This window comes from Peromyscus maniculatus, chromosome 10 (assembly GCF_049852395.1).
Source record: "Peromyscus maniculatus bairdii isolate BWxNUB_F1_BW_parent chromosome 10, HU_Pman_BW_mat_3.1, whole genome shotgun sequence".
Classification (NCBI taxonomy): Eukaryota; Metazoa; Chordata; class Mammalia; order Rodentia; family Cricetidae; genus Peromyscus; species Peromyscus maniculatus.
Window position 1 is genome coordinate 4,708,208 of NC_134861.1, and position 27,268 is coordinate 4,735,475.

Sequence of the window (27,268 nt, forward strand, 5' to 3'; positions counted from 1 at the left end):
GTTCCCTCCCTGGGACACATATGGTAGAAGAGAATCAATTTCTGCAAGCTGTCCCTTGACCTCCACAAGTGTGCTGTGGCACATGTGGCTGTAAGGTAAGGATGCCCTGAACCACTGATCCTCTGTCTCGACCTCTCAAGTTCTGGGATTACAGGCATGTGCCACCCGTACCTGGTCTATGTGGTGCCAGGGATGAAAGCCATGGCTTCATGAATGCCAGGCTACACTCTGCCAACTGAACTACATCCTCAGCCCCAGTAAGAAGAACTTTACGGCATAATAAAAAAGACTGGGCTTGCCTTGGAGGCTGGGCATTACCTGTGCTTGTGGATCCCTGTGCAACCGGGGCATAGCACACCGTAGCTCTTCCATGTTCGCTTTCAGTAGCAGCTCCTGCCATGACATCATGCTGTTCTTTCCCCGCCAGCTGCAACCCAGGGTCCTCAGGCCATCGTGTGTGTGTGTGTTTGTGGGGTGATGGTAGAATGCATGTGCTTTGCCTAAGGTCCCCAACCTTCTCCCCTTCCCCTGCTCTTAACAGCCCAATGGGGTGGCTAGGGAGACAGGGGTCCCACGTGGCCACCTCAGCCTTCCGGCGGTTGTATCTTTTGATCATTTGCAGAAGCTGCTGCTCCACGGGCTCCTGGTAGGTGCTCTGAGGGACCTGGTGGAGTGGCCGAGGGGTGAGTGGTTAGTGAACCATAGTGTAGACGGTCAGGCCAGCAGCTGGCATGGGCTCTAGAGTTCAGTATGGGATGGGGGTAGACAGAGGGAGCGGTAGGCCAGGGCACTGAGGGCATGCCATTGTTTCAGGGGAGAAGCCAGGGTGTGCAGCCAGCTCTTAAGACAGAAGGGGTGGGTAGAGGGGTCAGAGAGTATTACGCATTGTTTACAAAAAAAGAAAAGTAAGCTGCCCATGAAAGGACTTTAAGGGAAGACTTTGGTCTGTCCTCTGAGTTCAGTCACAGGAGAATCTCAGTGTCCCTAGAGGAGCCGTGTCCATCAGAGGGCAGGTGAGGGACCAGCCTTGACACCCTTGAGCCTGAGATTCCTGAACCTGTCCCTCTGATCCTTGTCTTCTCCTCTGCACGTTTCAAAGACATGACCAACTCAACTCATCCAGACCTAAGGTCTCATCTTCTTCCATCTGCCTTTCCCCGAGCCTTGATGACCCTCACTGGGGACCCTGGTGTTCTTTTTCACCAAGGCCTTGCTCTGTGACTGTGTTCTTCACACCCAGAGCCATCTCCAGTCTTGCCCACCTGCTTTTATAAGTTCTGCCAAGTGCCTGTTTTCTTGGCTTCTTTCTTCCCGACAGCCAGGAGGAGCTGTGTTGGTTCCGACCCACCTGACTGAGTGTCACCTCATGCTTTCTGCTTGGATGAGGGACAGTTCTGCTTGTCCCCTCACTATAACATAGACTGTCCCTGAGCTCAGTTCTGTATCCACAAAGCCTGTGTCCAACACCCTCCATGCTCTGAGTCCATACTAGGAAGATTGCATCTCCTTCCCCACCCCACTCCCACTGCACTGAGACCTCCCCTGGCTGCTGTCCACCTTGGGAGGGATGGAAGGACACTGCCTTGGGGCTAGTGCATATTTTTGCTCACCATCTGTGCCTCCAGGCACCCATAGCTCCTCAGCCCAGGAGGTGAAAGGGAGTCCTGGCCATGGGTCAGAGCATGGAGGGTGTTGGACACAGGCTTTGTGAACACAAAAATGAGCTCAGGGAAGGTCTACTATGCCACAGTGAGAGGACAAGCAGAACTGTCCCTCAGCCAAGCAGAACAAACAGAAAGAGAGGTGGCTAGCAGGATTAATTCTTGAGGAGTTTGCACCAGAAACATCAGAGATCCTGCAGATGAGGAAACTGTAGAGTTGCTTAGCAACAAAGCCCCAGTAACCTATCTTCCATCCATCCAATTACTCGTCATCTATCCACTACCCATATAGCCATTTATTCATCTCTATCTATCCATCCTATACAAGTATTTATTGAATGTCTTCTCTAAGCCACGACTTCACCACCCGTGTCAGAAATACGTTATGAATAAAACGGATGAAGAGCCAGGTAATAAGCAGATCCACAAATTGTAAACAGTAACCAATGCTGTGGAGAAAAGATGAGTTAAGAAGAAGAAAACTGGGTGGGAGACCCAGAGAGCTGAGGCCTCATGAAAAGCTTCTGGAATGAGATTTTTCAGTGAGACTTGAAAACTGGAGGACTAGGGTGAGGTGTGGGACCTCCAGTGCCGTCCCCTCTCACACCTCTGTAGTCCTTCATTCTAGGAGGACCAGACTGACCTAGGAGGCCACTGCTAGTGCTTGTGGGAATCCACAGTCTGGTCAGGACTTAGCACTCAGAAAGCCAGTGACCGGTTTAAGCAGGCCTGAGGCCTGAGCTGGACCAATCAGACTTTTCTGAATTGCTCCTGTCCCTATACATTCTTTCCTGTCCTAGACAATGTACAATGTAGACACAAGACATGGATTCGTTTTGTTTTTTAAACTAAAATGAGATTAAGTTAATCTAAAGATGAAATCCACTTACAGAGGAGACTAGTGTAGAGGCAGTCACAGAGAAGGAGAGCTGGAACCCTGACCAAACTGTATCTGGAGCCTATTTCTATTTTAATACTAGTGGTCTATTGTCTAAGCCGCCAGTTGAGCTGCATTTTTCTGTTACATGCAGTTCAGAGCATCCTCACTGATAAATCAGAAACAGACAGGAGAAAGAGAGGCTCTCAGCAGAGGAGACAGACATGAGCTTCCCTGAGTAGGGGTCAGGCATTTCTGGGGCTCAGGCAGACACTCCTGACCCAGCCTGAAAAGCATATACACGGTGACTTTCAAGTGTACTATCTAATGGGGAGGGTAGGTGCCATGGCTAATGGTGAACTCCAAGCACAATCCAGACAGGTCTAAACCCATGGCCAGATAGTATCACTTAGCACCTCCTGATTGGGTTGAGAATGTAGTGGGCTCTGGGTCAGCCTACTTCCCTCTCTGTATGGGTGTGTAGGGGTGTGTGGGAGTGTGTGGGTGCATTGTGGGTCGCTGAATGCTCCTGGGTGGTCCAGTACACTCTTGACCCTGGAGGAGTCCAGCTGCCCAATGACCCCCACAGTCCAGTCTCCCAGCCTGAACATCCTGATGGTGCAGACCTGTGTCCACCACAAATGCCCAACTCACAGGTTTTGTCTTGGCCACAGTGGGTACTGGCTCAGGCATTGTAATGGCACGGGGCTTCGGGACAGTCAGGTTGAATTCCTTGGGCCGTGTGACCTTGGCCTTGGTCTTCACAAGAAGAGTTTGATCGGTTGGCACCCCCTCCAGTTGCTTGATTAGCTCCTGGACCTCTGGCTGCCATCTTGAAGGCAAAAGTGGAGAAGGCTCTAGAGTCACATCCTAAACAGGTCACCAAGAAGCTGGCCCTTGGGATGTGAAGGACCCTAAGTGCGTGGTTGTCCCTCAGGGTGAGGCCATGATGAACAGGTGACATTTCTTCTCTAACTTGTGAGTACAGTTCAGTCACACCTTCCAGCACACGTGTTAAGTTTCCCTTTGCACAGATGAGAAAACTGAGGCAGAGGGGAGAGGGGAGCTGGGAGGCGGGGATGTGGAACTCTCTAAGGACAAGCAGGAACTGGGGTAGGAAGCTAATATGGGCAGTGCATATGGTACTGATGGAGGTAGCTGGGAACAGGGAAAACAAGCCGGTAATAGGAAAGGGATGTTCTGGAGAAGGCACTATTGATGACAGGTGGAGGGAACTGTGGGTACTGGGTGGGGTGAGGGTCACATCCCCACTACGGGACATCCATCTGTCCTTGTGCTCAGCCTCAAGGTCCTGTGGAGCAGGGGTTTCATAAGGGTCTTGGTAGGTGGTCCAGAGGTCTAGGAATTCCCCCTTTCGCTCTCCATACATGGAGTGGACCTACGCCATCATCACAAGCCTGTTCAGTGTTACCTCCTGCAGGGCTCATCAAGGGTGGATGCATGGCTTGGAATAGTTTCTGCCTTATCTCTAGAACCAGGACTACCCGGAGGAAGTGAGGCTGCCATGAGGACTAACAGCAAAGGGCTTTCAGAAGGCCACACCTGGACTGGGCCTCCAGCTTCAGGGGAGGTGTGGGGAAGCAGCTGTAGGCGTGTTCTGTGGCTGGTCCCAGGGAGGGCTGGGAGGCCTGTGGTGAGTGCGGAAACAGCACACACCTGTCCGTCCCCTCAGTCTTTGGAGTTTGTCCTAACTGCTGACAGTGGAAATCAGTTGGGACAGCAGAGCTCTCCTTGGCAAAAGAGTAGCTCTGAGAAACCCCATTAGGGGGCCAAAGCCTCGGACACACAGCTAACACATAAACGGTCTGCTTGGGTCCAGGCTATCTGCCTGTCCCCAGGAAGACCCGATGCTCTCCCAGCCCTTTCAGAGGGGAGGAATCAAGGAGATCCACACTGCGTCTCACCATCCCTGCCACAGGCTGTGGTAGGTAGATTCATTGCACCTTGGGCCTCTCATCCTAACCTAGAACAGGATTTGGCCACTCACAGAGCTTCCATGAGCAGGAAGGGGATGAGGAGCCCTGGTCCCAAGGCACCTGGAGTGGGCCCAAGACAATTTTCTGAGCCCCGGTGCCCTGTCACAGCTGACCCACCTCATCAGAGGGTCGATCCAGTTCTCCTTCACGTGGGTCGTGTCGTAGATGAGGCTCCACTCGTCTTTGATCCATGAGCACAGGTTCAAGGGGTTAAAGAAGAACCTGAGGAACTGAGGTAGAAAGTCCCTCAGCAGCTCAGCTGTGGCTCAACCACCACCCACGGATGCCTCAGTGCTGCGTACAGGGGCCAGAACAGGCTGTGTGACATTCAGTTGTCACACCTACTGCAGAGGGCATTCATCCAGCTTCTAGGCCAGGAAGGCCCCTTGTTCCACTCCTGGGTAAGATGCTGCAGCAACACGTGGAGGACCTGCCTGTCACTCACCCTGCCCCATCCAGTGGGCTCTGTAATTCTGGGAGTGTAATCATGCCGTTTCTGTGCCCCGTGACCTTGCCACTACAGCGTTGCGGGGTGGGGGGTGGGGTGGGGGGGCTGGGAAAGCCCTCAGACCTGGGAAGGTGGGTTGTCAGTCAGCCATTCACAGCGGGTGTCTGACCTCAGCCCTGAGATTGAGGCAGTCTCCAAAACCAATCAGAAGGGACAGCCAATGGGCTACATTGATGCCACTATCCTGTTTGCAGGATCCAGGGACCACATGTCAGAAGCCCAGGAGAGCTCTTCAGTGACACGAGACACACAGCTGGTACTTGGGGGCAGGAAATGTACTTGGGAGGTGACCCTGGAAGTGCGTGGCCAGCTGAGGGGACCGTGGTGAACAAGGCTATGACCATTCAGGGCCTCTGGTCACTGTTGCCTCCCAGTGTGGCTGCTGTCCTCATCAACTTCACCCTCACCAGCCTCTAGCTTCCTTGTGGCCTGCAACCCTGTTCCAAACAGAGGCCACCTTTCAGAGCAGCATTTCTCAACCTGTGGGTCATGACCCCTTTTGGGGGTGGGGTTGAACAACCCTTTCACAGAGGCTGCCTAAGACTCTCCTGCATACCAGTTATTTACATTACACTTCATAACAGTAGCAAAACTACAGTTATGAAGTAGCAATGAAAATAAAGGGTCGCAGAATTAGGAAGGTTGAGAACCAAGGTCCCAGAGCTTTCTACAGTTCCCCCCTTGGCCACCTGCCGACTTTCATCATGTACCTCTGTGGCCTCTCACCTTCTCAGCCCTTGCCCATGGCCAGTGTCCCAATCACCTACTTCCTAATCTCTCAGCTGTCAGTCTTGACACCTGAACGGGAAGCTGCCCCTGTGGCGGGACTCTGGGGTCCTCACCTCCTTGCCCAATCCCACTAGGGTGCATCCTATCATTTTTTTCTATTTTTCCATTCCTCTCCACACCCTCATCCCAGCATCTCAGCAGGGTCAAGGCCACCGTTCTCAATGGGATGTGGCCTCCCAGATCGACATCTGTCTCTGCTACCTGTGGTCTTGGAGCCATGCAGGCAGCATCTCCTTGTGGAGGCTACAAACTACAACTGCCTTCCAAGCAACCTGGGCCTGGGATGCTTTATAGCCATGTCACTCCTGACTGCAGCAGCAGCAGCAGCAGCAGCAGCAGCAGCAGCTAAGACAGGCCATCCTGTTGCCAACAGCTGGATCTCCATCTTTACCTGGCCTCTTTCTAGAGCTCTGAGGCAGGTAGAGGGACTCTAATGGGACCAGAATCACCCAATGGGGCATGGAGTATGGACAGCCTTGTGCTGGTCACCATTTGACCTCTGCAGCTTTGGTCCGTTTAGAAATTTGTCTACAGGTCCCTGGAGTTTTTTTTTCCCTTTGGACCCCACACAAGCTAAGGAAATATTCTAAGCTGAGCTTTAGCCTCAGTTTTTTCTTTCTTTCTTTCTCCTCCCTCTTTTACCTATGAGACAGGGACTCAGGCTAGCCCTCCTATCTCAGCCTCCCAAGCTGTTGGGATTACAGGCCACAAGGCCTATCTCCCATGTGGGTTTTGTGGGCTGTTGTCATGAGTCTCCAGAGCTCCCTAGGCTGGTCAGAGACCAGGTACTGGCCTGGGGTCACTGTGCATATCCTGAGAGTAGCATGTGATCTGCACCCCAAGCATCTGTTGAGTCAGCACTGTGGGACCCAGTGTAGGAGGCAAGGTGGATGTTTGCTCAATAGTCATTATGGATTCCAGCACAAGGCAGCAAAGCCTGAGCCAAGTACAGGTCATGCTGAGTGTAGAATTGGCCAGGACACACAAAGCATCACTCAAAAGATGCCATCGATTTTAACTTCATTGTCACAAAAATGAAGCCCTTGCTTAAGATAATTCTAATTGCTTATCCATCATGGGGTATGTGCAGGTAGGAAATCCTGTCCTTCATAAACCAACCAGATAGCCAGACTTCCCTGAGACAGAAAACATCGTCCTATACCGGGGTATCAGATGGTATTAAGTAGAGAAAAGATGAACCCGCCAGTTACTCTAGCTAGCGGATCAAAGGTGGGGCTGATCGAGCAGATGCACATCTAGCCCTGGTTCTGGTCCCTCCTGATTGGTAGTCTCAACCATGGTCCTGTGGGGTCAGTGGATCTCACCTTGCAAGTCTTGTCCACAGGCTGGGACCTGATGATGTTGCAGAAGAGCTGGAAGCCGAGCTCATCCAGCTGGAACATGGCCAAGTAGCAGATCACTGAGAAGAGAGAGAGCATGGTATGAGGAGTGCCCGGCTGCCCTGCAGTGGGGCGCTGTGGGTGACCTTGGGAGAATTCTGCAGCTGCTGAGAGTCTTTCAGGCACCTTGTTCTGTCAGGGCACATAAGGACAGGTCCATATGGCAACTACCACTTCATGCTCAGTGATTGTAGAACTAGCCACTTGGGGCTTTTAGTTTCCACACACATTACACTGCATTTGGTCAATTCTCAGAAACCCCAGGATTTCTCTGGGCAAAAGTGAGATCATCTTCGGTTTTGTCGATTTTGTGAGCTGAGTCACTCTGAGCCTTTGGGGATGGAGGTTCCTCTGATGAGGCTGCTGGTTCTGCCTCTGAGCCGGGCAGTGAGGGTCAGCCCCAGCTTTGCTCCTGGCGCCAGTCACCTGTCTCAGCCTACCAGCCTACCTCTCCACCTCCTGGGCCAGCATCAAGACCAACAGCTGCTCCTTGGGCTAGATCCCTCTCTGCTCTATGGTAGCACCAGCCACTGTCCACAACAGTCACCATGTTCTGTGGATGTGGACAGTGGTCAGAGGTGGCTCTCATATTTAATCTCTCCCTGGATGATCCAGACTAGTATATGCCTATTCTCTCCACAGGTGTCAGGGCTAGGGACACAAACAGACTTAAAAGAGATATGCCATTTGGCCCAAGCTGCCCTCAGGGTCATTCTCTTCCAGACAAGTGGCTGGGGGTCCAGAGGCTGCATGTCTGTTCACAAGATCCAGGTTTCAGTTTCCCCATGAGAAAATGTAGAAATGATAAAATATATCTAGGCTGGGCCACAGACTTTCAGGCACCTGCGAATCAAGTGAGAGAAAGAGAGCCAAGGCAGAAGCAGGGGGAGCTGCCTTCTGTGTCCGGAAGCTGGTCTGCTTGTTGGCCTCCCTCAAGTCAACCTGTCAAGGGTCTGTGCTAGCTTCCTCTTTAGTCCCCGTCTGGAGTGGGCAGTAGGCCAGGGCCTCACGGACATGTGGACAGTGGATATACGCACCCTCAAAGAGGCTGTAGTCGGCCCACAGGCAGAGCCGCCCGTCCCGTACATAGAAGGCATCCACCACGATGGTCAGTAACTTCTGGTATTCAAGGCAGCCGGACAGAATCTCCAAAACAAAGGCAAGCTTCTGGGGGCTCAGAGCCTGGAAAGGAAAGCCAGGGGTGAGCTCTCGAGGACCAGGAGATAAGGACAGAGGTAGGGGATAGACAGTCCCACATGGCTGAAGAGAGGCCAGTTAGTTCAGCTCTCCTAGAGCAGTGAGCAATGACCACAGTGACTGGAAAGGCAGGACCCCCAGGATGAGTAAGGACAAAGTGGGTGCAAAGACAAAATAAACATGGAAGACAGTGTGACAATAAAACCACAGAAGGACGAGCATTATGCAAATATTCTCCTATACGAGGACAGGCGAAGCCATGGACATAGAAGAAGAATGGCAAGCAAGTGTCTGGGGAGGGTACGGGGAGGCAGGCAGCTGGTGTTTCTGGGGATAGAGTTTCAGGTCAGGAAGACTAGAGGGTTATGGAGATGGATGGAAGTGACGGATGGCTACACAGTCCTGTGAATGTGCTTTGTGTCCCTTGAAAATAGTTAAAATGGTCAAAATTTATGTCATGTGCATTTTATCACAATAACTTAAAAATTGAATTCATATAAAGGCCTTCAAATGAAGAAATAAAATATGCAAAAGAATGCTGCAATATCAAGGGAAATCTGTGAGAACCTGTCCGGAATAAAAAGCAGGGTGGGAGCTGCTAGGTAGCGGTAAGAATTCTGTTCCCTTAGCCAGGCATGGTGGTGCATACCTTTAATCCAGGCACTTGGAATAGAGGCAGGCTGAGTTCAAGGCCATCTAGTCTACTTCAGTTCCAGGTCAGCCAGGGCTATTTAGGGGGACCCTGTCTTGAGTGGGGAGGGACTGAGAGAGAGTGAGAGACTGAGAGATAGATAAATAGATAGATAGATAGGTAAACAGGTAGATAGACAGACAGATAGAGATACTGACTCTAAATTTCTAAATTCTGTCTCCTCTGGGGAGGGAGCTGGTCAGGCAGGGTGAGGCAGGGCTGACTTTTCTCACTTATCTTTTTAAACAGTTCGGTTTTGTGACCAGTGTCAAGACTTTCTATCACTGTGATTTAAAAAAAAAAAAATCTGACAAAAACATTTTACAGGGGGCTGGAGAGATGGCTTAGCAGTTAAGGGCACTGACTACTCTTCCTGGGAACCAGAGTTCAAATCCCATCAACCACACGCAGCTCACAACTGTCTGTAACTCCAAGACCTGACATTCTCACACAGACATACCTGTAGACAAAACACCAATGCACATATAATAAAAGTAAACACACTTAAAAAAAGTTTACAGGTAGAAAAAAATAATTTGGCTCATGGTCTCAGAGGCCGTGGGCCACAGGTAGCTGGCTCCATTGCTTTCTGGCCCATAGTAAAGTAGAGATATGGCAGATCAGAGGGAAGCTGTTCGTCATCTCATGGTGGCAGGAAGCAGGGGAGGCTGGGGTGGGCACAGGATATGTCCTTCCAAGGCACCCTTTTAGTGACATGCTTCCTCAGCTTCTCACCCAGTTCCCACCAGCTCTGAATGATGCGGTCACTCTATGATTTCGTCAGTGAAGCTGTCCGTTGACAAAGTCAGAGCTCTTAGGATCCAGTTACTTCCCAGTTGCCCCACCTCTGAATGCTGACTGCACTGGGAGCAAGACCTTCAACCAACACAGGAGCCTTTGGGGGACAAGTCAGACCCAAATGATAATATGACCCGTGTGTGACATATGTTAATTATTTTATAAGGTAATTAATGTTTTCAAATTAAGGTCTGAAAAGTAATTAAGTTTTGATGGAGAAGGAAAATGAAGATATCCGCTGGTGCCAGCACAGCCCCGAGAACCTTGGTGGGACACTGGCTGCTAAGCCTTTCCGGAAAGCAATTTGGAAAATAGGTTTCGGGAGCTTTATTTTCATGACCCTTTCACAGAGTAAGTGTGCTGCTGGGAATTAAGGAAGCCTTCCAGAACACAGAAAATGTTCATGTGTACACATCAGGGGAAGAGGTCTGGGCAGCAATGGAAACAGGAGCAAGGGTCCAACAGCAGGTGACCACCGGGTCAGACACCATTGCCCTATCCTGCAGACCAGGATGATGCAGCTATTAAAACGATGCCATGTTCAGATTTACAAGGGGATGACAAAATAGCAAACCCACAGTGAAACCACGGGCTGTGACTTTGGTGGCCACGGAAGGCATCTGCCACTCCTCTCTGCTCCTCTGCACCCACACTTCTCTAACAACCTCAAAATATGTTACAGCTTCCCCCCCCCCCCCCGCTGGCTAGCCCTTTGAACAGAACCTGCCTCTGTCAAAGTACCTTCCAGAAAGGCTGCATCAAAAAACCTCAGAGCAGCCAGGCACGCCTTTAATCCTAGCACTTAGGAGGCAGAGGCAGATAGATCTCTGAGTTTGAGGCTAGCCTGGTCTACAGAGTGAGTTCCAGGATAGTCGAAGAAACCCGGTCTCAAAAACAACAAAACAAAACAACCCCCTACCCCGAGTTTCCACAGTGTCCATTTAAGAAAAGTATCTCTTTTTACTAATTTTTTTTGCAGTACTAGAGACCAACGATTAAATGCACTCCACCGGAGCCACATATGCCTCTACCAGTGAACACTGGTGTCTCAATGTTTTGAGTCTTTAAATTACATGCAATAGCTATTTTGTGTGCGCATGCATACGCGTGTGCACACCTGTGTGTAGGCATACATGGCATGGCACACATGTGGAGGTCAGAAGACAACTTAGGAAATGGTTCTCTTCTTCTACCCTGTGTGTCCTGGGTATCAAGCTTGGGTCATCAGGTTTGTCACTATAAGTAACTTCACCCACCAAGCCATCTTGCCAGCTCTATTTTTGAATTTTTTTTTTCTTCAAGACAGGGTTTCTTTGTGTTGCTCTGGCTGTCCTGGAACTCACTATGTAGACAAGGCTGACCTTGAACTCACAGAGATCAGCCTGCCTCAGCCTCCCAAGTGCTGGGATTAAAGGTCTGCACCACCAACGTCCGACTCAGTTATTTTTATGTTAAAGGAATAACAGGGTAAATAGAAGAGCCTGCAGGACCCAGAACACATACCAAGTCATGACTTGGTTTCCCTGTGTCATTTTTGGTCCTGTCCTTGCTTCCTAGCACTAGGAAGAGCCTGGAAAGGCATTCTTGAGCCAGCTTGTTAATAAAACACTAGCAGGAAAAACAGAATGTGTAAAGGGAATTGCCTTATCTCTTCTTCCCTAAAACCTACAGCCACTAAGATGTGCCTGTTGTACGGATAGTGGCAGCCATGCCAGGAGAGGTCCCCTGCAGGGACAGCCCTGGAGGAACCGGACTGCCCCCTACTCCTCCACCCTTCCCAAGACTCTCACCACAAGGTTCTAGGTGGAGTCCCAGCCCATTTCCCAGGTTCCTTTTGGAATGCATCTGGCTATAATATATCTGCTGGCCTGTGGGGGATGTGCCCCCACCTTTTTCCCCAGGGTACTCCTGAGGAGTGAGGAATAAGAGATTTAGATAGAAGGATAGAGGGGAGAGAGATAGAAACACAGGATAGCCTCAGGAGGGCCTGGATACTTATCCACTGGCCCAGAACTTTATTCAAAAGGGCTTTTTATAATAATGCCAGGGCGGCAAGGCAAAAGACCTCCCCCTTGCTAGATATAGCCAAGCGTAAGACCCTTCCAAACACCTGGTACCCAGGCCCATGGTCCAATCATCCTCTTATGCAGTCCTGCTGGTAAAGCAAGCTCAGCTCTCACTAGGAAACCTCTGTGGGCTCCCACACTGGCCACCATGGTTCTCAGCTCTGCTGCAATTCTTCTTGGCTTCTCAACCTTACCGTACATGAACACCTTGGGCTTGTGTCTCCATTATCCACAAGTACCCCAGGGACCTGGTCCAACTTCAGGCTGAGAATATGCTGACCCTAAAATGTCCCCTCACCAGCCTGTACCTCTCCCTACACTCCAGAACCCTCTACCTGGCTGTCTGCTTGGCCTCCTCACTCGGAGTCCAGCATATGCTCACACTAAGGGCTCTGCCATTGGACTCCTGAGATTGACCCCCTGTTCCCAGCAATTAATCTTCTGCCTGATATCCCAAGTGCCCTTTCTGTTTCCCCTCTTACCCTCCTTGATCTATCTGCCTTTAGTCCAGATACCTAGAGGCATTAAAACTCTGTTTCCTAGCTGATTCCAAATCCAGTCAGGTCAATGATGAAGGTTACCATCATACCTCCTCTTCAAAATTCCTCACAATGTTTGGAGTCCAAGAGAACGGTGCCAGCTCCTGCATGACTTCCAGGAACTGCTTCGTGTTGCTCCATGTATGGCAGAGAAGAGGAGGCACCAGGTATGTGTACAGAAATGAAACACAAGAGCTGGTCTTGCTTTCTAACAACCTACTGTCTTGCAAAGGCCAGAACAAGAACTCACTTGGGGAGACACAGTCACTCTTGAGGGCTTCACCCCCAGGGACTGAAACATCTCTCCCTACATCATCTTTAAACACTGTGGTCCCGAGAAATTCAGCTTTAGCATGAGGTTTGATGGGGAAACCACCTTTACACATAGCAAAACTTTTGTATTAATATGTGCAACATAGTTTTACTTACATCCTTTTTACATAATTTTTACCTATTATTTACTAGATGCAAGCCAAGCCTCCTGGCAAGTCCTTAGAGAGAACCAAATTCTACTCTCTGCTTCAGCCCTGAGACTGGCATTGAAGGGAGACTCTTGTAGAACACTGTTTTAAGTCATGGTGAACATATTGGGCATTTTAATAAATATTAATGTGGAACAAATTTTCTGTCTAACATTTTCTAACTTGTTTTTTTCCTTCCTTCCTCCCTCCCTCCCTCCCTCCCTCCCTCCCTCCCTCCTTCCCTCCCTTACTTCCTTCTTTCCTTCCATCCTTTTATGATTTTTTGAGACAGGGTTTCTCTGTGTAGCCTTGGCTGTCCTGGAACTCACTCTGTAGACCTCAAACTCATAGAGATCCACCTGCCTCTGCCTTCCGAGTGCTGGGATTAAAGGTGTGCATCACCACCACCTAGCTATTTTTTAAACAATTTTATTTTATGTGTATATGTGTTTTGCTTGCATGTATGTCGGTATACCATGTTTATGCATGTAGTACCTACTATGGAGTCCATAAGAGGGCATCAGATCCTCTGGAACTGAAGTGATAGATGGTTGTGAGGTGCCATGTGGGTGTTGAGAATTGAATTTGGGCCTCTGGAAGAGCAGTCAGTGCTCTTAACCACTGAGCCATCTCTCTCCAGTCCCTTCTCACCTAAACTCTTGTATAAGCCCCATTAACTTCTCCCTTTCTCTTCTGGCTGCTTAACCCAGAGATATTTGGCTGCCTATGCTTTTCCTGTTAGTCCTGCCCTGCAGGATCTTCTTATGCTCATTCCCACTTGTCCACAGTCTAGGCTCTGCTCTGACCTTTTTCTGCTCACAACCAACCTCCCCATGGGCCAGTCACACAGGCTGAGTAGCCAGGTCTGAAGGTTAAGCACACAGACCTTGCCTTGCTTCCTGTCTACACACTCTCAGTCCAGGTAAACCTTGGGCTCTTGGAGTCTCATCTTGGTAGGTCCCTCTGCCCAGGGATCCCTATCCTGCTTCCAGGGATCTGCTGCTCCTCAAAGTCAGACTCTTCCTCACTGCCCGGCTACCTAGCGTGCCTCTGGAGCCCATGTTGCCCTCTCCTTCGTCCCTAGTCTCCCATGGATTCCTGAGTACCTAAGCATAGCCTGTTCTTGCCAGGCAAGGGGCTTCTGAGCACAGCAAAAGTCAGGGTGGTCCCTAGGAACTGATGTGTCAGTGACTTTATGCTTGCTCCAAAGGGCTGGTAACTGATTAGGAATGGGGACAGAAGCCACAGACTAGACCTCCAGAGCTGCCTGGGACCCAGGCCAGGGGACATCACAGGTTCGTGGATGGGATCCCTTGACTCCTGCCCCCTCCCCGAGGCCCAAGTCAAGTCAGCCCAGGTGAACCCAGGCTACTGCAGCTGGATCCACGCTCTGGGCTGCCAGCTGTAACCTAGTTTCATCTACTCAGCGCATCCAAATAAGGATATGTCCACAAGAAGAAGAGCCTAGGGCTGCCATGCACTTAGGGTATGCAGTCCGCCCACCACATGGCCTGTCCTGAAGTCTCTGCCTAGTGGTCTAGGGGTTGTGTAATTTTCTGGCAGGTGGTGTCTCCAGCCTTGACCTGAAAGTCAGTACATCAGCAAGTTTCTGACAGCTGGAGATGAAAGTGTGCTGTTCAAACTGGGTCAGCACCCAGGGCCCCGATCCACCTCGGCTTCAGAGGAACTTTGGCAGGACCTGAAAGGAGCAACATCTGAAGCAGGAGCTCTGCGTCTCTGCCTGAGGTGAAGATCAGCTTCCGGGATACATCAGCTCCATCCACTGCTGCCAACTTGCTGGGTGGCGTCGGAGTGCTAGGCGTCTCATGGAAAGGCACACAGATGGTCACGACTTTGTGATTTCCCAAGTGACAACTAGGACTCATTTACCATTAATCTATTGGTTGTTAACGGAAAAAGTGCCTCACACTAATTGTGAGACCTAAAACTCAGTTTTCTGTCGTGGTCCTCAGAAAGTAATGGCACTGACTTCTCTCTCTGCCTCGCTTGAAAGAAAGGGCCCTTCTTCTACCAAGGCCCCGAAAGACTTAGCAGCCAGGGAGCATGCTGGGGGTTCCAAGTGGGTGGGTGGGTGGGGAGTGGCAAGGAGAGTGGGAGGAACGAATGGACTGTTCGAAAAGCACCAGGGAGGCGTGGACGTGAGGGTGGGCAGGAGAACCGGGAGGGCACGGTGGAGCTGAGGGGCTCTGCAGGGAGGCTAGCTTCTGTGTCATATCTGTGGGGAGATCAGGAAAGGGTGAAAGGTCAGGTCAGTGCCCTGAGCAGAGAGGCGAGAGGGGGCTTTTGCAGTGAACAGGACAGGGGCTATACCAGGGCTGAGGTGGGGTGTGGGAGCAGGTGCGTACCTCACCTGGGCCAGGAAGGGGCGCAGTTCTTGATGACTGAGCTTGGGCTGCTGAGATGAGCTGTTTGTGGGAGTTCATGGGAACAGCGAGGACATAAATACTCTAGACTGTGCTACTTAGATGTGCTACTTACCATTGGCTGCAAGAGGCTAGGGTCGGGGAGAGAGGTCTGTGCTGGATGGAGGAAGAACTGGACCTATTAGCAGGTGGGGTGACTTCTGAGTACCCTGACAAGGAGAAGCCAGAGCCTCGGGGGGCAAGGGGACTCAGAGCAGGTAGTGTCCAGAGAGCCGATCAGCATGTTGCAGCGCTTGTGTATAGGATGACAACCTGGGCAGAGTCTGGAGCTGCCAAGAGAAAGGGTGGCAGGTCTGCTGGGGGAGGGCTGTGCTTGGAGAGTTAACCATCCAAAGTTCACTTGGAAGTGTAGCTGCCATTGTGACAGGCTCAGGGTGAACATTCCAGTGCACAAAACTACACAGAGAAACCCTGTCTCGAAGAAACCAAACAACCAAATAAATAAATAAATAAAAATAAAAAAAACAAAAATAAAATTCCCCCCAGCCTCAGGTATGTTGTAGCAATGCTCAAAGACAGAAGTGGACCATAAGGGAGGTGGGACAAGCACTAGGTGGAGGCACTTAGTAGGGCGCAGACGCTACCGAAGTCCTCATCAGCTAAGCACGATCCACCAGGAACCACGCCCACAAGCAAGTCCTTGTCTACATAGTTGCAGCCTTGCCTGTGTGGGGACTGCAGCTGCCCCTCATAATGCGCCACGGGAGTTTTGTAGCTCTAGGTAGAGCCAGGTCTGACGTGCATTCTGGATGCTGGGGGCCTTCTCATGGCAAAGGGGTGCCTATGGAAGGACCACCAGCCTTCTGATAGATTGCCTTGACTCATACTTCTTCCCATAGAAGGAACTGGACCTCACGCTGTTTGCTGGAAAGTGAAACGCCAGGTGACACATGTCACTGATGTGGGCTCCCAGGGAACCCAGTGGCTCCCCTGACCCTACCTGCTGTAAGGAGGTAGATGCCGTCTCCAGGAACTGCTCAGGATTGTCCTTCTCGGGCTTAAATTTGTCAAGCTGCTCCATTACAATCTCAATGCATTTTCCATAATAGGCCATCTTTTAAGCAGAGTCCTAAAACAAAACAACACAGGTCCCATTATTCACAACCTCTGAGTTGCCAGTTTGGCTGTTGGTTGAAGTAGTTGCAGGACCCTTACCCACACCAACAGGACGTTGGTAAGGGTTCTGGGATTAAACAGCAAGGATTTTGGAGGTAGGGTTTGGGCTCAGGTAAGCTCAAACTCACTACTTGGTTAGTTCATCTCAGGCCTCTGTTGCCCAAGTGATCTGTTTGCCTTGGTGAGCTCACTTCAGGTCACCACTTAGCCCTAGCCTCCCCTCTCTCTGCCCTACACCCAGGGTTTCAAGGCAGCCACCAAAGTCCCACAGCCATGCTGTGGGTGGGGTGACCCCCAGGAGGGGCTCGGGTCAGAAAGCAGGCCTCTGCACACCCTCAGCCCAGCTGGAAGGGTGGCTAATTCTCAGTAGGCTCTGCCCACAGCAGGTGATGAAGACAGAATTACAGAAGGCTGTGGAGTTCTCATGCTGTGTCATGTGAATGGCGGGACCTATGCTCACACATAGAATAAATGGAAATAATAAGAAACACTCAATTAAAATAAGAAATAGATAAAATGGAGAAGGAGAGCTGAGCACTAGCATGCAGTCACCCCTTTGTGTTTACTAATTGTGGATCTGATGTGACCAGCTGCTTCAAGCTCCTGCTGCCTCAACTTCCCCAACATGGTGGGCTAAATCTTGAACTGTAAGATAAAACAAACCTTTTCTCCCTGAAGTTTCTTTTGTCAGCCTTCCTTCCTTCCTTCCTTCCTTCCTTCCTTCCTTCCTTCCTTCCTTCCTTCCTTCCTTCCTTCCTTCCTCCCTCCCTCCCTCCCTCCCTCCCTCCCTCCCTCCCTCCCTTCCTTTCTTTTTTCTTTCTTTGTTTTTTTGAGACAGGGTTTCTCTGTGTACCCCTGGCTGTCCTGAAACTAACTCAGTAGACCAGGCTGGCCTCAAACTCACAGAAATCCACCTGCCTCTTCCTCCCAAGAGCTGGGCCTAAAGGTGTGCACCACCACACCCAGCTGCTTTTGTTAGTATTTCATCATAGTAACAGGAAAAGAAACCAAGGTCCTCAGTGTAATGGCCAGGTCCAGCAGCTGATTTTTAAAATTAGGGAGCTGTTCTAAGTGGTCAAAATACCAACAAATGAGAATTTAAGAAAGACAGAAGAGAGAAAGAAAACAGGGACATGCTCAGAATGGAAGGATGTATCTTTCCAGAAGGGCAAGACCTCTGAGGGTTTTGCAGAAGGGGAACTCATAAAGTCTGAGTAGGGTACCCCAAATGCTTCCAGCAGAGATCAGAATTGCCAAGTAGCCTCATGTGTCAGCACTCTAAGATCCAGAGGGTCACCTGTCAAAGGTCCTGCTTGACCCCTGAACAAGTCCTGGGAGCAGCAGGCATGGGTCTGGGAAGCTGAGGTCGATCCCAAGAGAGTGTGGTTGTGGAGGAGATGCAGATGGCCCCAGGGTAACAGGTTAGTGGGCAGCAAGTCAAGGAAGCCAGAGGAAGAGAATGCGGTTCCCCTGCGGTCTTTGGGAGGAGCCTCTCTGTGGTGCTGCTTGGGAAGCTTCCCTGAGTAGTTAGGGGGAAAGGCTGGATGACCAGTTCACTGAGGGCCAGAGTCCCCATGTAACTTGGCTGCATTCTGGGCCAGTACTACCACAACTAGGGCCTGACAGGGCTGCCTCCACAAAGGTAGCACCGGTCTCTCTGAGGATGATCTCATGGAGTCTGGAAACTGCTTCAAAGCCCTGGGACCGTCAACAGGTTCTTGGGACCCAATAGGAGGCTCTATGGGCACTGAGGGAAAGCATAGCTAGGATTCCATCCCTGCTCAGCCCATGATGACAGGCACCAGGGCCACCTTTTCTTATGCCTAGAAGCCTACAGGGCCATCTCATGGTAGACTCCTCATGGGTCAACGGGATCTTGATGAGAGGGGCAGGAGGAGACAGTAGCCAGATTCGGTCCATCACACATAGGTCCACACCTGCCAAGATGCAGCCAGGGTATGGTGAGAGGTTTGAAGCCTGCCTCCCTGGAGACTGTCCACTAAAGCCACTCCCCCTATAAGGAGCATCTACTGTTGGAGAGCCTACCATGGAGAAAGGCTCCTCTGGCTCCTCGGGTCCTCTCCCTCTCGGGTCACTCAAGTTACTTCTAGTGAGCTTCCTGGCGAGACTTGAGTGCTAAGAGGAGGCTGACCAATGCTTCTGGGAACCACTGCCCACTCTGCTCCCATTCCATGATGCACGCTGAATGAGCAATAGATGGGCTTCATGCCCAGTGGCCACTTCACCCTCTGTGAATATGGCTTCCTCTCTTTGGGAGGGACAGAACACACCCGACACAGCTCTGCTGACATGGGTAGATTTAAGTAATTGTCACACAAGAGGCCAGGAGGCACTTCTCTGGGACACTACTTCACGGAGTGGGAGACATGTGGCTTCCCCTCTGGCCTTGTTGAGGGTGCTCTGTGATAAGTGAGCCTGGGGACCTGGTGTTTATTCCAAGGGCTGGAGCCAGAGCCTCTCCCTGAGGCCACATCTGCTAGGCAGTGCCCTGGAGGTCTGTTCCTCTCCTGGCTCTACCCCTTGACTGGTTAGTCCTGTGAGCCGGGATGCCATTGGCCATGCAAGACCTTTGCCCTCTTTCTCTGGAACAGCTCTTGGGGGCCCTTTGTTTGACTCTGGATCTCTCCTAAGCAGAAAACAATCTCAGACACTCCAGGAATCTTGGCTAAAGGCAGCTCCGTGGGTGTGGGGAAGGTCCCTTCTCTGTGCGCGCGCGCACGCGTGTATGTGTGTGTGTGCGTGTGTGTATGTGTGTGTGTGTGTGTGTGTGTGTGTGTGTGTGTGTGTGTGTGTGTGTTGGGAGTGGGGGGAATGTCTGTACTCCCGGAAGCACTATTTCCCAACTTCTCCAACTCCTAGTTATTAGTGTCTTGGTGACAAACAGTACTGCCTGCTGTCAGGGAGCTCTGGAGAGAACATTAGTTCTGAAAAGATATCCATCTCTACAGTTTTCAGTGTGTGCCCCAGAAAAACCCAATTTTCCTCAGCCAAGTGTAACTAGTGGACAAAAGACATGTACTGATTCACAGCAAGTGCCGGCTCTCACTGCGCACGCGTCCTACAGTGTCAGAAGCCATGCTGTCCGTGATGGGGTACAGGCTGCGGACTCCTCCAGCGTCAGTTACTTGTGTTCATGGAGTCCTTTTCCCCTGGCCTCACATATGAGATAGAGGATGTGTTTAGGTGAAGCCTTAAATCCATTCACTTGACCTCCCAGCCTGACCCCTCCCAATGCACCAAAACTGAGCTGATTCAAGTTCCTGAGAGTGTTGGGTGGGGTGGGAACAGCGGTGGGCTCTAGGCCTTTGACCCTGGCTGCTGTGGGCAGAGTGGAGAGGCGAGGTCTCGGGAGTCTATTCCCAAGTTCTCAGTTGCTGTGGGACCTAGAGGGGTCTCCTCAGTATGTCACAAGCCCTTTACAGTCCAAAGTCACAGCCTAGGACTCCTCCTCCTCCTTCACAAGGGGTCTTTGCATATGGCTCCTTTTTCTTCCCTTAAGTTAGGTGATCTCTTTACATCTGAGTTACATGGGGACACACGGAGACCTGCCTTCTTTGCCAGAGATTCCTTCTGGAAACCTTCTCTGATAGCAACAAAATGTTCATTAAGCCTTGGCGAGCATGGTGAGCAGGGTCCTGTCTCTCACCCAAACCAGGCCTAAGCTGAGAGTGAACTGTGAAGATGAATGCAAAAATATAAAAAGGCTTAAGTACACTAACACAGGCTCCTCCTCATCGAATCTGAAAGATACAGGTGGCCAGGATAAAACCAACTGAAAGACTGCACTGATTGAACTGAGGGGCCTTCATCATGCTAGGTTTCTGTCACTGAGCTTCATGCAGAGAGATTTGGCTCCACAGTAGAGGAACAGGAAGTCCCCATTGACTTTGTTAAACAGAATGTCTTTTATTTTTTTAGTCTCACACATGTAGACAATGTGTTTTGACTATATCCATTCCCACACGATGACTTTGTAAATCATCTGCTTTTTTTTCTTTCTTTCTTTTTTTTTTTTTTAATCTTGGAGCTGAGGACCAAACCCAGGGCCTTGCACTCACCAGGTAAGCATTCTACCACTGAGCTAAATCCCCAACCTCTCCTTTTGGCTTTTTTTCAAGACAGGGTTTCTCTGTATATCTTTAGAGCCTGTCCTGGAACTCACTCTGTAGACCATGCTGGCCTTGAACTCACAGAGATCCACCTATGTGGATTTAATCCTGAGTGCCTGGATTAAAGGCATGTGCCACCACTGCCCGGAAATCATCTGCTTTTCTAAACTTTTACTTACATGGGCTCTTTATACAATAAACTTCAATTTTATTGTCTCATTTAATTGGGGGATAGATGCTGTGATAGTATTTTCTAAAGAAATAAGAACAGCCGGGCGGTGGTGGCACACACCTTTAATCCCAGCACTGGGGAGGCAGAGTCAGGCGGAGATCTGGGAGTTTGAGGTCAGCCTGGTCTACAGAGCTAGATTCAGGACAGGCACCAAAAACTACACAGAGAAACCCTGTCTTGAAACCCCCCCCACAAAAAAAAAAAAAGAATTAAGAACAAAATCCATGTTGAGAAGTTTGGAACGGGGAATCTGGTTCCCTAACCCCAAAGAATTTTCTGAGCCTGAGGCCTGGTCTTAAAAGCCTCTCTTGGTCCCTGGTGAAGAGGTGAAATTAAGTAGAACAGCACACACACATATTCCAGGACTCATGCAGGCAAAGAGTTTATAAAGACTTGGTGTTGGGGGCTGGAGAGGTGGCTCAGAGGCTGCTGCTCTTCCAGAGGTCCTGAGTTCAATTCCCAGCAATCACTTGGTGGCTCACAACCATCTAGAATGAGATCTGGTGCCCTCTTCTGGCGAGTAGGCATACATGCAGACAGAACACCATACATAATAAATTGAGTGCTGGAGAGATGGCTCAGGGGTTAAGAGCACTGACTACTCTTCCAGAGGACCAGGGTTCTTCTACTCCCAGCACCCACATGGCAGCTCAGAGTTGTCTGACTCCAGTTCCAGAGGACCCAACACTCATGGCAAAACACCAATGCATATAAAATAAAAATTAAAATGAAAAAAAAAATCTTAAAAAAAAAAAAAAGACTCAGTGTTAAGTGTTAGGGGTGGGGCTCAGCCGGACAGCAGGGCCTTAAAGACACCATGCCTTGGATTCCCCCCTCAGCACCGAGGAAAACAAAACACAAACCAAATTGCCTGGAAGCAATGCTGAAGAGCAAGTTTTCTTTCTCTCAAGTGTTGAAGGTGCAGCAGGAGCTTGACAAATGGCCACACTGCATGCACAACTGGGAAAACAGAGGAGTGGATGCATCCCATTGCTCAGGTCTTCTTCTCCATTTTAGTCAGTCCAGGATCTCCTGCCCATGGAATGGGCCTGCCCACAATTAAGATGGGTGGGTCTTTCTACATTTGTTAAGGTAATCAAGGATTATGTACCCACCTACCCACCCACCCAGGCAGGTATGTCCAGAGGTCTCTCAGGTGGTCTATATCCTGTCGACAACACTAACCACCATTAGATACTCTGATTTTCCTTTTTCGGCAAGTTTTCAATCTAGAGGGCTGAGGTCTGGGCTGAACTTCTGTGGATGGGCTGCCCAGCGGTGCCAGGGAGCAAGGACTGCTTCCTGCTCCCCTACTGTGGAGCCTCTATCTCTGCAGAAAGGGTGGGTCAAATGCCCTTGATCATCCTGAGTTGAGGATGATCGAAGGAATCAATCCAAACCCTCCCGAATCCAAAGTGGGGCTTGGTAGAAGAACCAGCCTGGAGGAGGGGAGGGAGCTCTTGGGACCCTAGCTGGCCTCTAACCATCCAGCCTGAGTCCTCTGCTCTCGAGGGGTACAGGGGGCCTTCAGGAACCTGCACACCCACCGGTGGCAAAGAACAGGTGCATCGTGAACTCAGGTGGGTATGAGGGAAAGGATCTGTGGATTCTGAATCCCCTCTGAAACTCACCTAAAACTTGAGCAAAACAATCAGGTCTGTGGGTAGGAAACAGGCACAGGGTCAGTCAGCTCTGAGCATCTCACCTTTACTATTTCGGATTCATTTTTAGTGTTATTTTTCCTTGTTTATTTTTGTGTTGGGGAAGGTGGTCTTGACATGTCGCAGAGGCTGGCCTCGCACTCTCCAGCTTCCTCTCTCTGCTTCCTTGGTGCTGGGATAACACACCCACATACCCACACCCAGATTCAGCGTTATTTTAAAAGTTTGTATGTTTACTCTGAGTGCTGCAGATGGAACCCAGCCCCTCTCATGCACTAGGTCGTTAGCTGGCTACTGAGCCCCATGCCGAGTGCCTCAGCATTTAGTTTATAGGTGGGAACTGAGATTTGGTTCCTAAGAGGATTGATTATCTTTCTATGTGGCCCTTTAACTCCCTTCTCTCATCAGGGCTCAGGTCTGTCACTTGAGGTGACCTGGAAGGCAGGCTGAAGCAAAGTGAAGTAAAGCAGGTGAGGAGGGTTTATTTCTATCAGATACAAACCAGACCCTCAGCCATGAGATCTCAAATGTACGTTAATGAAAATATGCTCTTTTCCTGTGACTAAAGCCGCTCTGCTAAGTGTGGCTATCAAGTCATTCTCCGTGGCTTTCTTTCCTCCTGAACAACAAATCCTGACTCTTCCTTGGGCCTGTTGCCGCCCAACTGGACGACGACACTTCCCAAATTCCCCAGAAGCTGGCTATGGCCACGTGGACAAGTTCTTCCCTCTCTGAGAAGTACTAGGGAACAAACTTTGGGGGTGTTGGGCAGAAGGGGAGGTGAACTCCCTTTCTTCTCTTTTCCAGGAGGTTCGTGGGCTCGGGATGGTAGCCAGAAAAGCTGGTTCCCGCTGTCCCTCCAGGATTACCTCTTCACAGACCTCTTGTATGGAAACAGAAATAATCTATGATGCTAGAATCTGTTGTTGCCTGTAGTTAAGCCTGATCCTGATATACCTACCTTCCTGGGGTCAGCCTCTATCCTGCTACAACTTCCAACTCTGAAGCACAGAAACAGGGTTTCTGGACAGCAACAGCCCTAGGCTTTGGAGTTGACTAATGATGCACAGACCTCAGATAATTTATCAGTCCACTTAATACCGGGCATGAATCCGTGCTCAAAGTTTTCACTTGGAGAAGATGGTGGTTTTGGGAGGAGCAGCTTTTCTTTCTTTCTTTCTTTTTTTTTTTTTTTTAAATTTATTTATTATGTATATAGTATTCTGCCTGCATGTATCATTGCAGACCAGAAGAGGGCACTAGATCTTGTTACAGGTGATTGTAAGACACCATGTGGTTGCTGGGAATTGAACTCATGACCTCTGGAAGAGCAGTCAGTGCTCTTAACTGCTGAGCCATCTCTCCAGCCCCCTTATTTTTCTTTTTAAAAATTCTATTTATTTTTATGTGTGTGTGTGTATACGGTTGCATATACAAGCATGTGCATTTGCATGGGGAGGCCAGAGACATCTTTCAGTGTCATTCTCCAGGAACCATCTGCTGTGTTCTTTGAGACAGAGTCTCCCACTAGCTTGGAACTCACCAACTAGACTAGATTGTCTGACTAGGGAGCCCCAGGGATCCACCTTCTCTGACTCTGAAGTGCTGGGATTACAAATGTTTGTCACCATGCCTGGCCTTTTTTTAAAAAAAATATTTATCTTACATGTATGTGTGTTTGCCTGCATGTATGTAAGTGCACCACAAGGATGCAGTGTCCACGAAGGTCAGAAAAGGGGTTTGGTTCCTTGGAACTGGAGTTACAGAAAGTTGTAAGCAGTCATGTAGGTGCTAGGAACGGGATCTGGATCCTTGGCAAGAGCACCCAGTGCTCTATACACAGAGCCGTATCTCCAGCCCCATGCCTAGCTTTTTTCTGTGGGTTCTGGCAGACTCACTAACAAGGCAAACGCTTGACTGGCTGAGCTCTCTCTAGCCCCAGAGACATCTTTTATGATGGGAGAGCATACAATTGTGGACATGTGGACTCTAAGGTGATCTGTTAGTTGTACAAACAGTGAAGAACAGGCAAACAGGTCTGAAGCCCAGTATTTAGGCTAGAGAAAAAAAATGGCTGTTTAAAAAAATGGCTACCCAGAATTAGCCAGGAATGGGTGGAAGAGCAGCTTATAAGGAATAGTGGTGGGCCATAAGGCTGAGCTGGTCCAGAGCTGAGGGGCCGAGGGAAGATGCAGGAGCTGCCTGGGCAGAAGAGGATGCATACACTGTATCACTCAAGAAGCAGTCAGCTGGGTCACCTATGGCTAACAGTAAGAGAGAGAGGAGAGATGAGACCCCTTATTGGATTTAGCAGCTCCGAAATCAAGGAGGACTTTGGTAAAGTGTTTCGGAGAAGTGGCTGGGAGTGTGTTCAGGAAAGAACAGGTAGGAAGGAATTGGAGACAGGAGGCACCTCCAGAGGTGTTTGCTTTTTAGGGCAGGAGAGATTGGGTGGCAGGTACAGGGAAGCGGGAAAATCAATCAGAATCCACAACACAAGAGGAACACCTCTCCCGGGGCTGGAGGGCTGGACTCCCATTGAATTTAATGAAATGGAGAGGTCAGGGAGTCTAGGGAGGAACAGGAATTGTGTGCTGGGTCGGAGGTAAGCCCCACTCATTTCATCGTCTTATTTCTGACTAGTGTGAGAGGTGGCTCTGGGTGGGGGTGAGGGGAAAGAAAAAAATTGTTGGGCGCAGGTGCACCTGGGGGTTCTTGGGATCTACTGCCTAGGGCAAATGCTCTTCGCTGTGCATGGGAACTTTAGGTGGGATCACATGTTCTCAGCTGAATTCTTGGCACGTGATAAATTCTCAGGTTTTTGGCTAGGTTTGTGTTTGTGTGTTTCCAAATTCCAGTTTAGGCACTGCTAGGGAGGTAGTGCATCACGGGAGAAGTTGCCTTTTTTTTTTTTCCGAGACAGGGTTTCTCTGTGTAGCTTTGCGCCTTTCCTAGATCTCGCTCTGTAGACCAGGCTGGCCTCGAACTCACAAAGATCCGCCTTCCTCTGCCTCCCGAGTGCTGGGTTTAAAGGCATGCGTGCGCCACTACCGCCAGGCGAAAAGTTGCCTTTTTTAAAAAACTACTGTTTGTTGTGACGATTAAAGGGGAGGTGGTGGAAAGCACCCTACCTTTAATCTGGGAGGTGGGAAGATGAGCACAAAGGTAGCTTGCTAAAACTAGAAAATAGGAAGCAAAGATTTGAGAACTGAAGAAAACGAGTTAGTGAGAAGATGTGAGGATGGGATGCGCCTGGCTCCCTAAGGCAGCCCCTCACCCTCACCTGCCCGCCTACCTGCGGGCCGCCTGGCCTCCACAGGCCTCCACCTGCCCCAGTGTTGTCTCTCCAGGTGCCGCGGGCCAGAGCCCTCACCGGCCAGCGCCCGCACCCGCAGTTCGCCAGGGCGTCGTTTAGGCGTCGTCACCTAGCAACGCCACGCAGGCCCTGTCCGCGATGGGCGTCGGGACCTGTAGTTCGGAGCCGCCCTCCCTGGGTGCGCGTCCCGGGCGGGGTGCGGCGTGGCGCTGGGCGCGGATTGGCGGCCTCACCCGGCCCGTCCCACCCTCCACTCGCGGCGGGCAGGGGGCTTGTGGCGCCTTCGGCGCATGTGCGGCTGTGACCGGCGGAGGCGCGGGGTGCCAGCAATCCGCGAGGCGCCGCGCGCCCAGTGCCCGCGCCTTTCCGCGCGCCCGCCCGCCCGCGGGTTTGGGTCGGTCGCGCGCCGCTCGCTGAGCATCCTTCCGGCCGCGCACCTGCCCCGCGCACCTGCCGCCAGCTGCTCTGCGCTCGGCTCGGCGCTCACGATCCGCTTGCTCTGGCCGGTCCCGGCCCTGCCTGCGTGTCCTCCCCGTGCCGCAGCCGGGCCCGGGCTCAGCGCTGCGGAGGGCGAGGGCAGCCCGGAGCGCGGCCCGGGCCGGCGCGGCGATGATGAACAGGTTCCGAAAGTGGCTGTACAAACCCAAGGTGAGTGGCTCCAGTTGCGGACCATGCCCCCGGGTCGCGCTTTTCCCCTTCCAGTTCCCGTATCCTGCAGGTCCCTCCTTGGTGAGACACCTCGATTCCCTGGCCCTATGTGAATTCCCCTCTCCGGTTCCTGCGATGCCCCTTCCCTGCATTCTGCGACTTGGACAGACCGTGTACCTGGCGCGCACTGACTGCTCTTTCCTAAACCCAGTAGCAAACGGGGCTCGCTCTTTCCGGCCTGGGTGTATTATCATGTCCCCTATCCCTTCTGGTCTTGATACTAGATGGGCCCCCAGCTCGCACTCAGTGGTCTCAACGTGCGTGCTCAGAGCCCCTACTTCTCTTGGTTACCCCTTGCCGCACCGCAGATGCCTCTTCATCTTTCCGCACCACAATTATTCTGGCCTAGGATAGTGGGCCTCCTACCCTCCCTTCACTTGTGAACCAAGCTTCCCCTCACTCCCCTTTCTCCAATCCCAAGGCTTTGGTCAGACCCTTTCTTCCTGTCTTTAGAGGGTCCTCACGCCGCGGTTCGGTCCTCCCAAACCGAACTGATTCGACCTTAGTCCACTTGGCATCTCTATCCTGATACTGTACCCATCGGCACCCTTTTGGATCTCGGACCAGTCCTCCGCCCGGTCGCCGGGTGAGGCTCTTGGAGCCTGCAGCCTCTGCGGGCCGGAGGTGAGATTCGCCAGCCGGCGCCTCTCTTGGCTCCGCCGGGTCGGGTCCCGGCG

General features: G+C 51.0%; 2 protein-coding genes across 4 annotated transcripts in view; one reads left to right on the forward strand and one right to left on the reverse strand.

Moving 5' to 3' along the window:
• Window positions 1-26,255, reverse strand: part of Cfap99 (cilia and flagella associated protein 99) — a 44,736-nt gene extending 18,481 nt beyond the window's left edge. Inside the window, exons 1-8 of one of the 3 annotated variants that reach the window (XM_006985550.4) lie at window positions 25,863-26,255; window positions 16,369-16,497; window positions 8,270-8,414; window positions 7,158-7,252; window positions 4,653-4,765; window positions 3,193-3,370; window positions 584-664; window positions 319-393 (exon numbers count right to left, since the gene is read on the reverse strand). In XM_006985550.4, coding sequence (XP_006985612.1) covers window positions 319-393; window positions 584-664; window positions 3,193-3,370; window positions 4,653-4,765; window positions 7,158-7,252; window positions 8,270-8,414; window positions 16,369-16,482 — 801 coding nt within the window. In that variant the 5' untranslated portion in view covers window positions 16,483-16,497; window positions 25,863-26,255. Of the gene's footprint in view, window positions 1-318; window positions 394-583; window positions 665-3,192; window positions 3,371-4,652; window positions 4,766-7,157; window positions 7,253-8,269; window positions 8,415-15,483; window positions 15,692-16,368; window positions 16,498-25,862 lie in introns of those variants that run through there. The other 2 variants (XM_042285807.2, XM_042285808.2) reach the window with 2 other exon arrangements.
• Window positions 26,193-27,268, forward strand: part of Zfyve28 (zinc finger FYVE-type containing 28) — a 120,589-nt gene continuing 119,513 nt past the window's right edge. Inside the window, exon 1 of the mRNA XM_042285799.2 lies at window positions 26,193-26,531. Coding sequence (XP_042141733.1) covers window positions 26,493-26,531 — 39 coding nt within the window. The 5' untranslated portion in view covers window positions 26,193-26,492. The remainder of the gene's footprint in view (window positions 26,532-27,268) is intronic.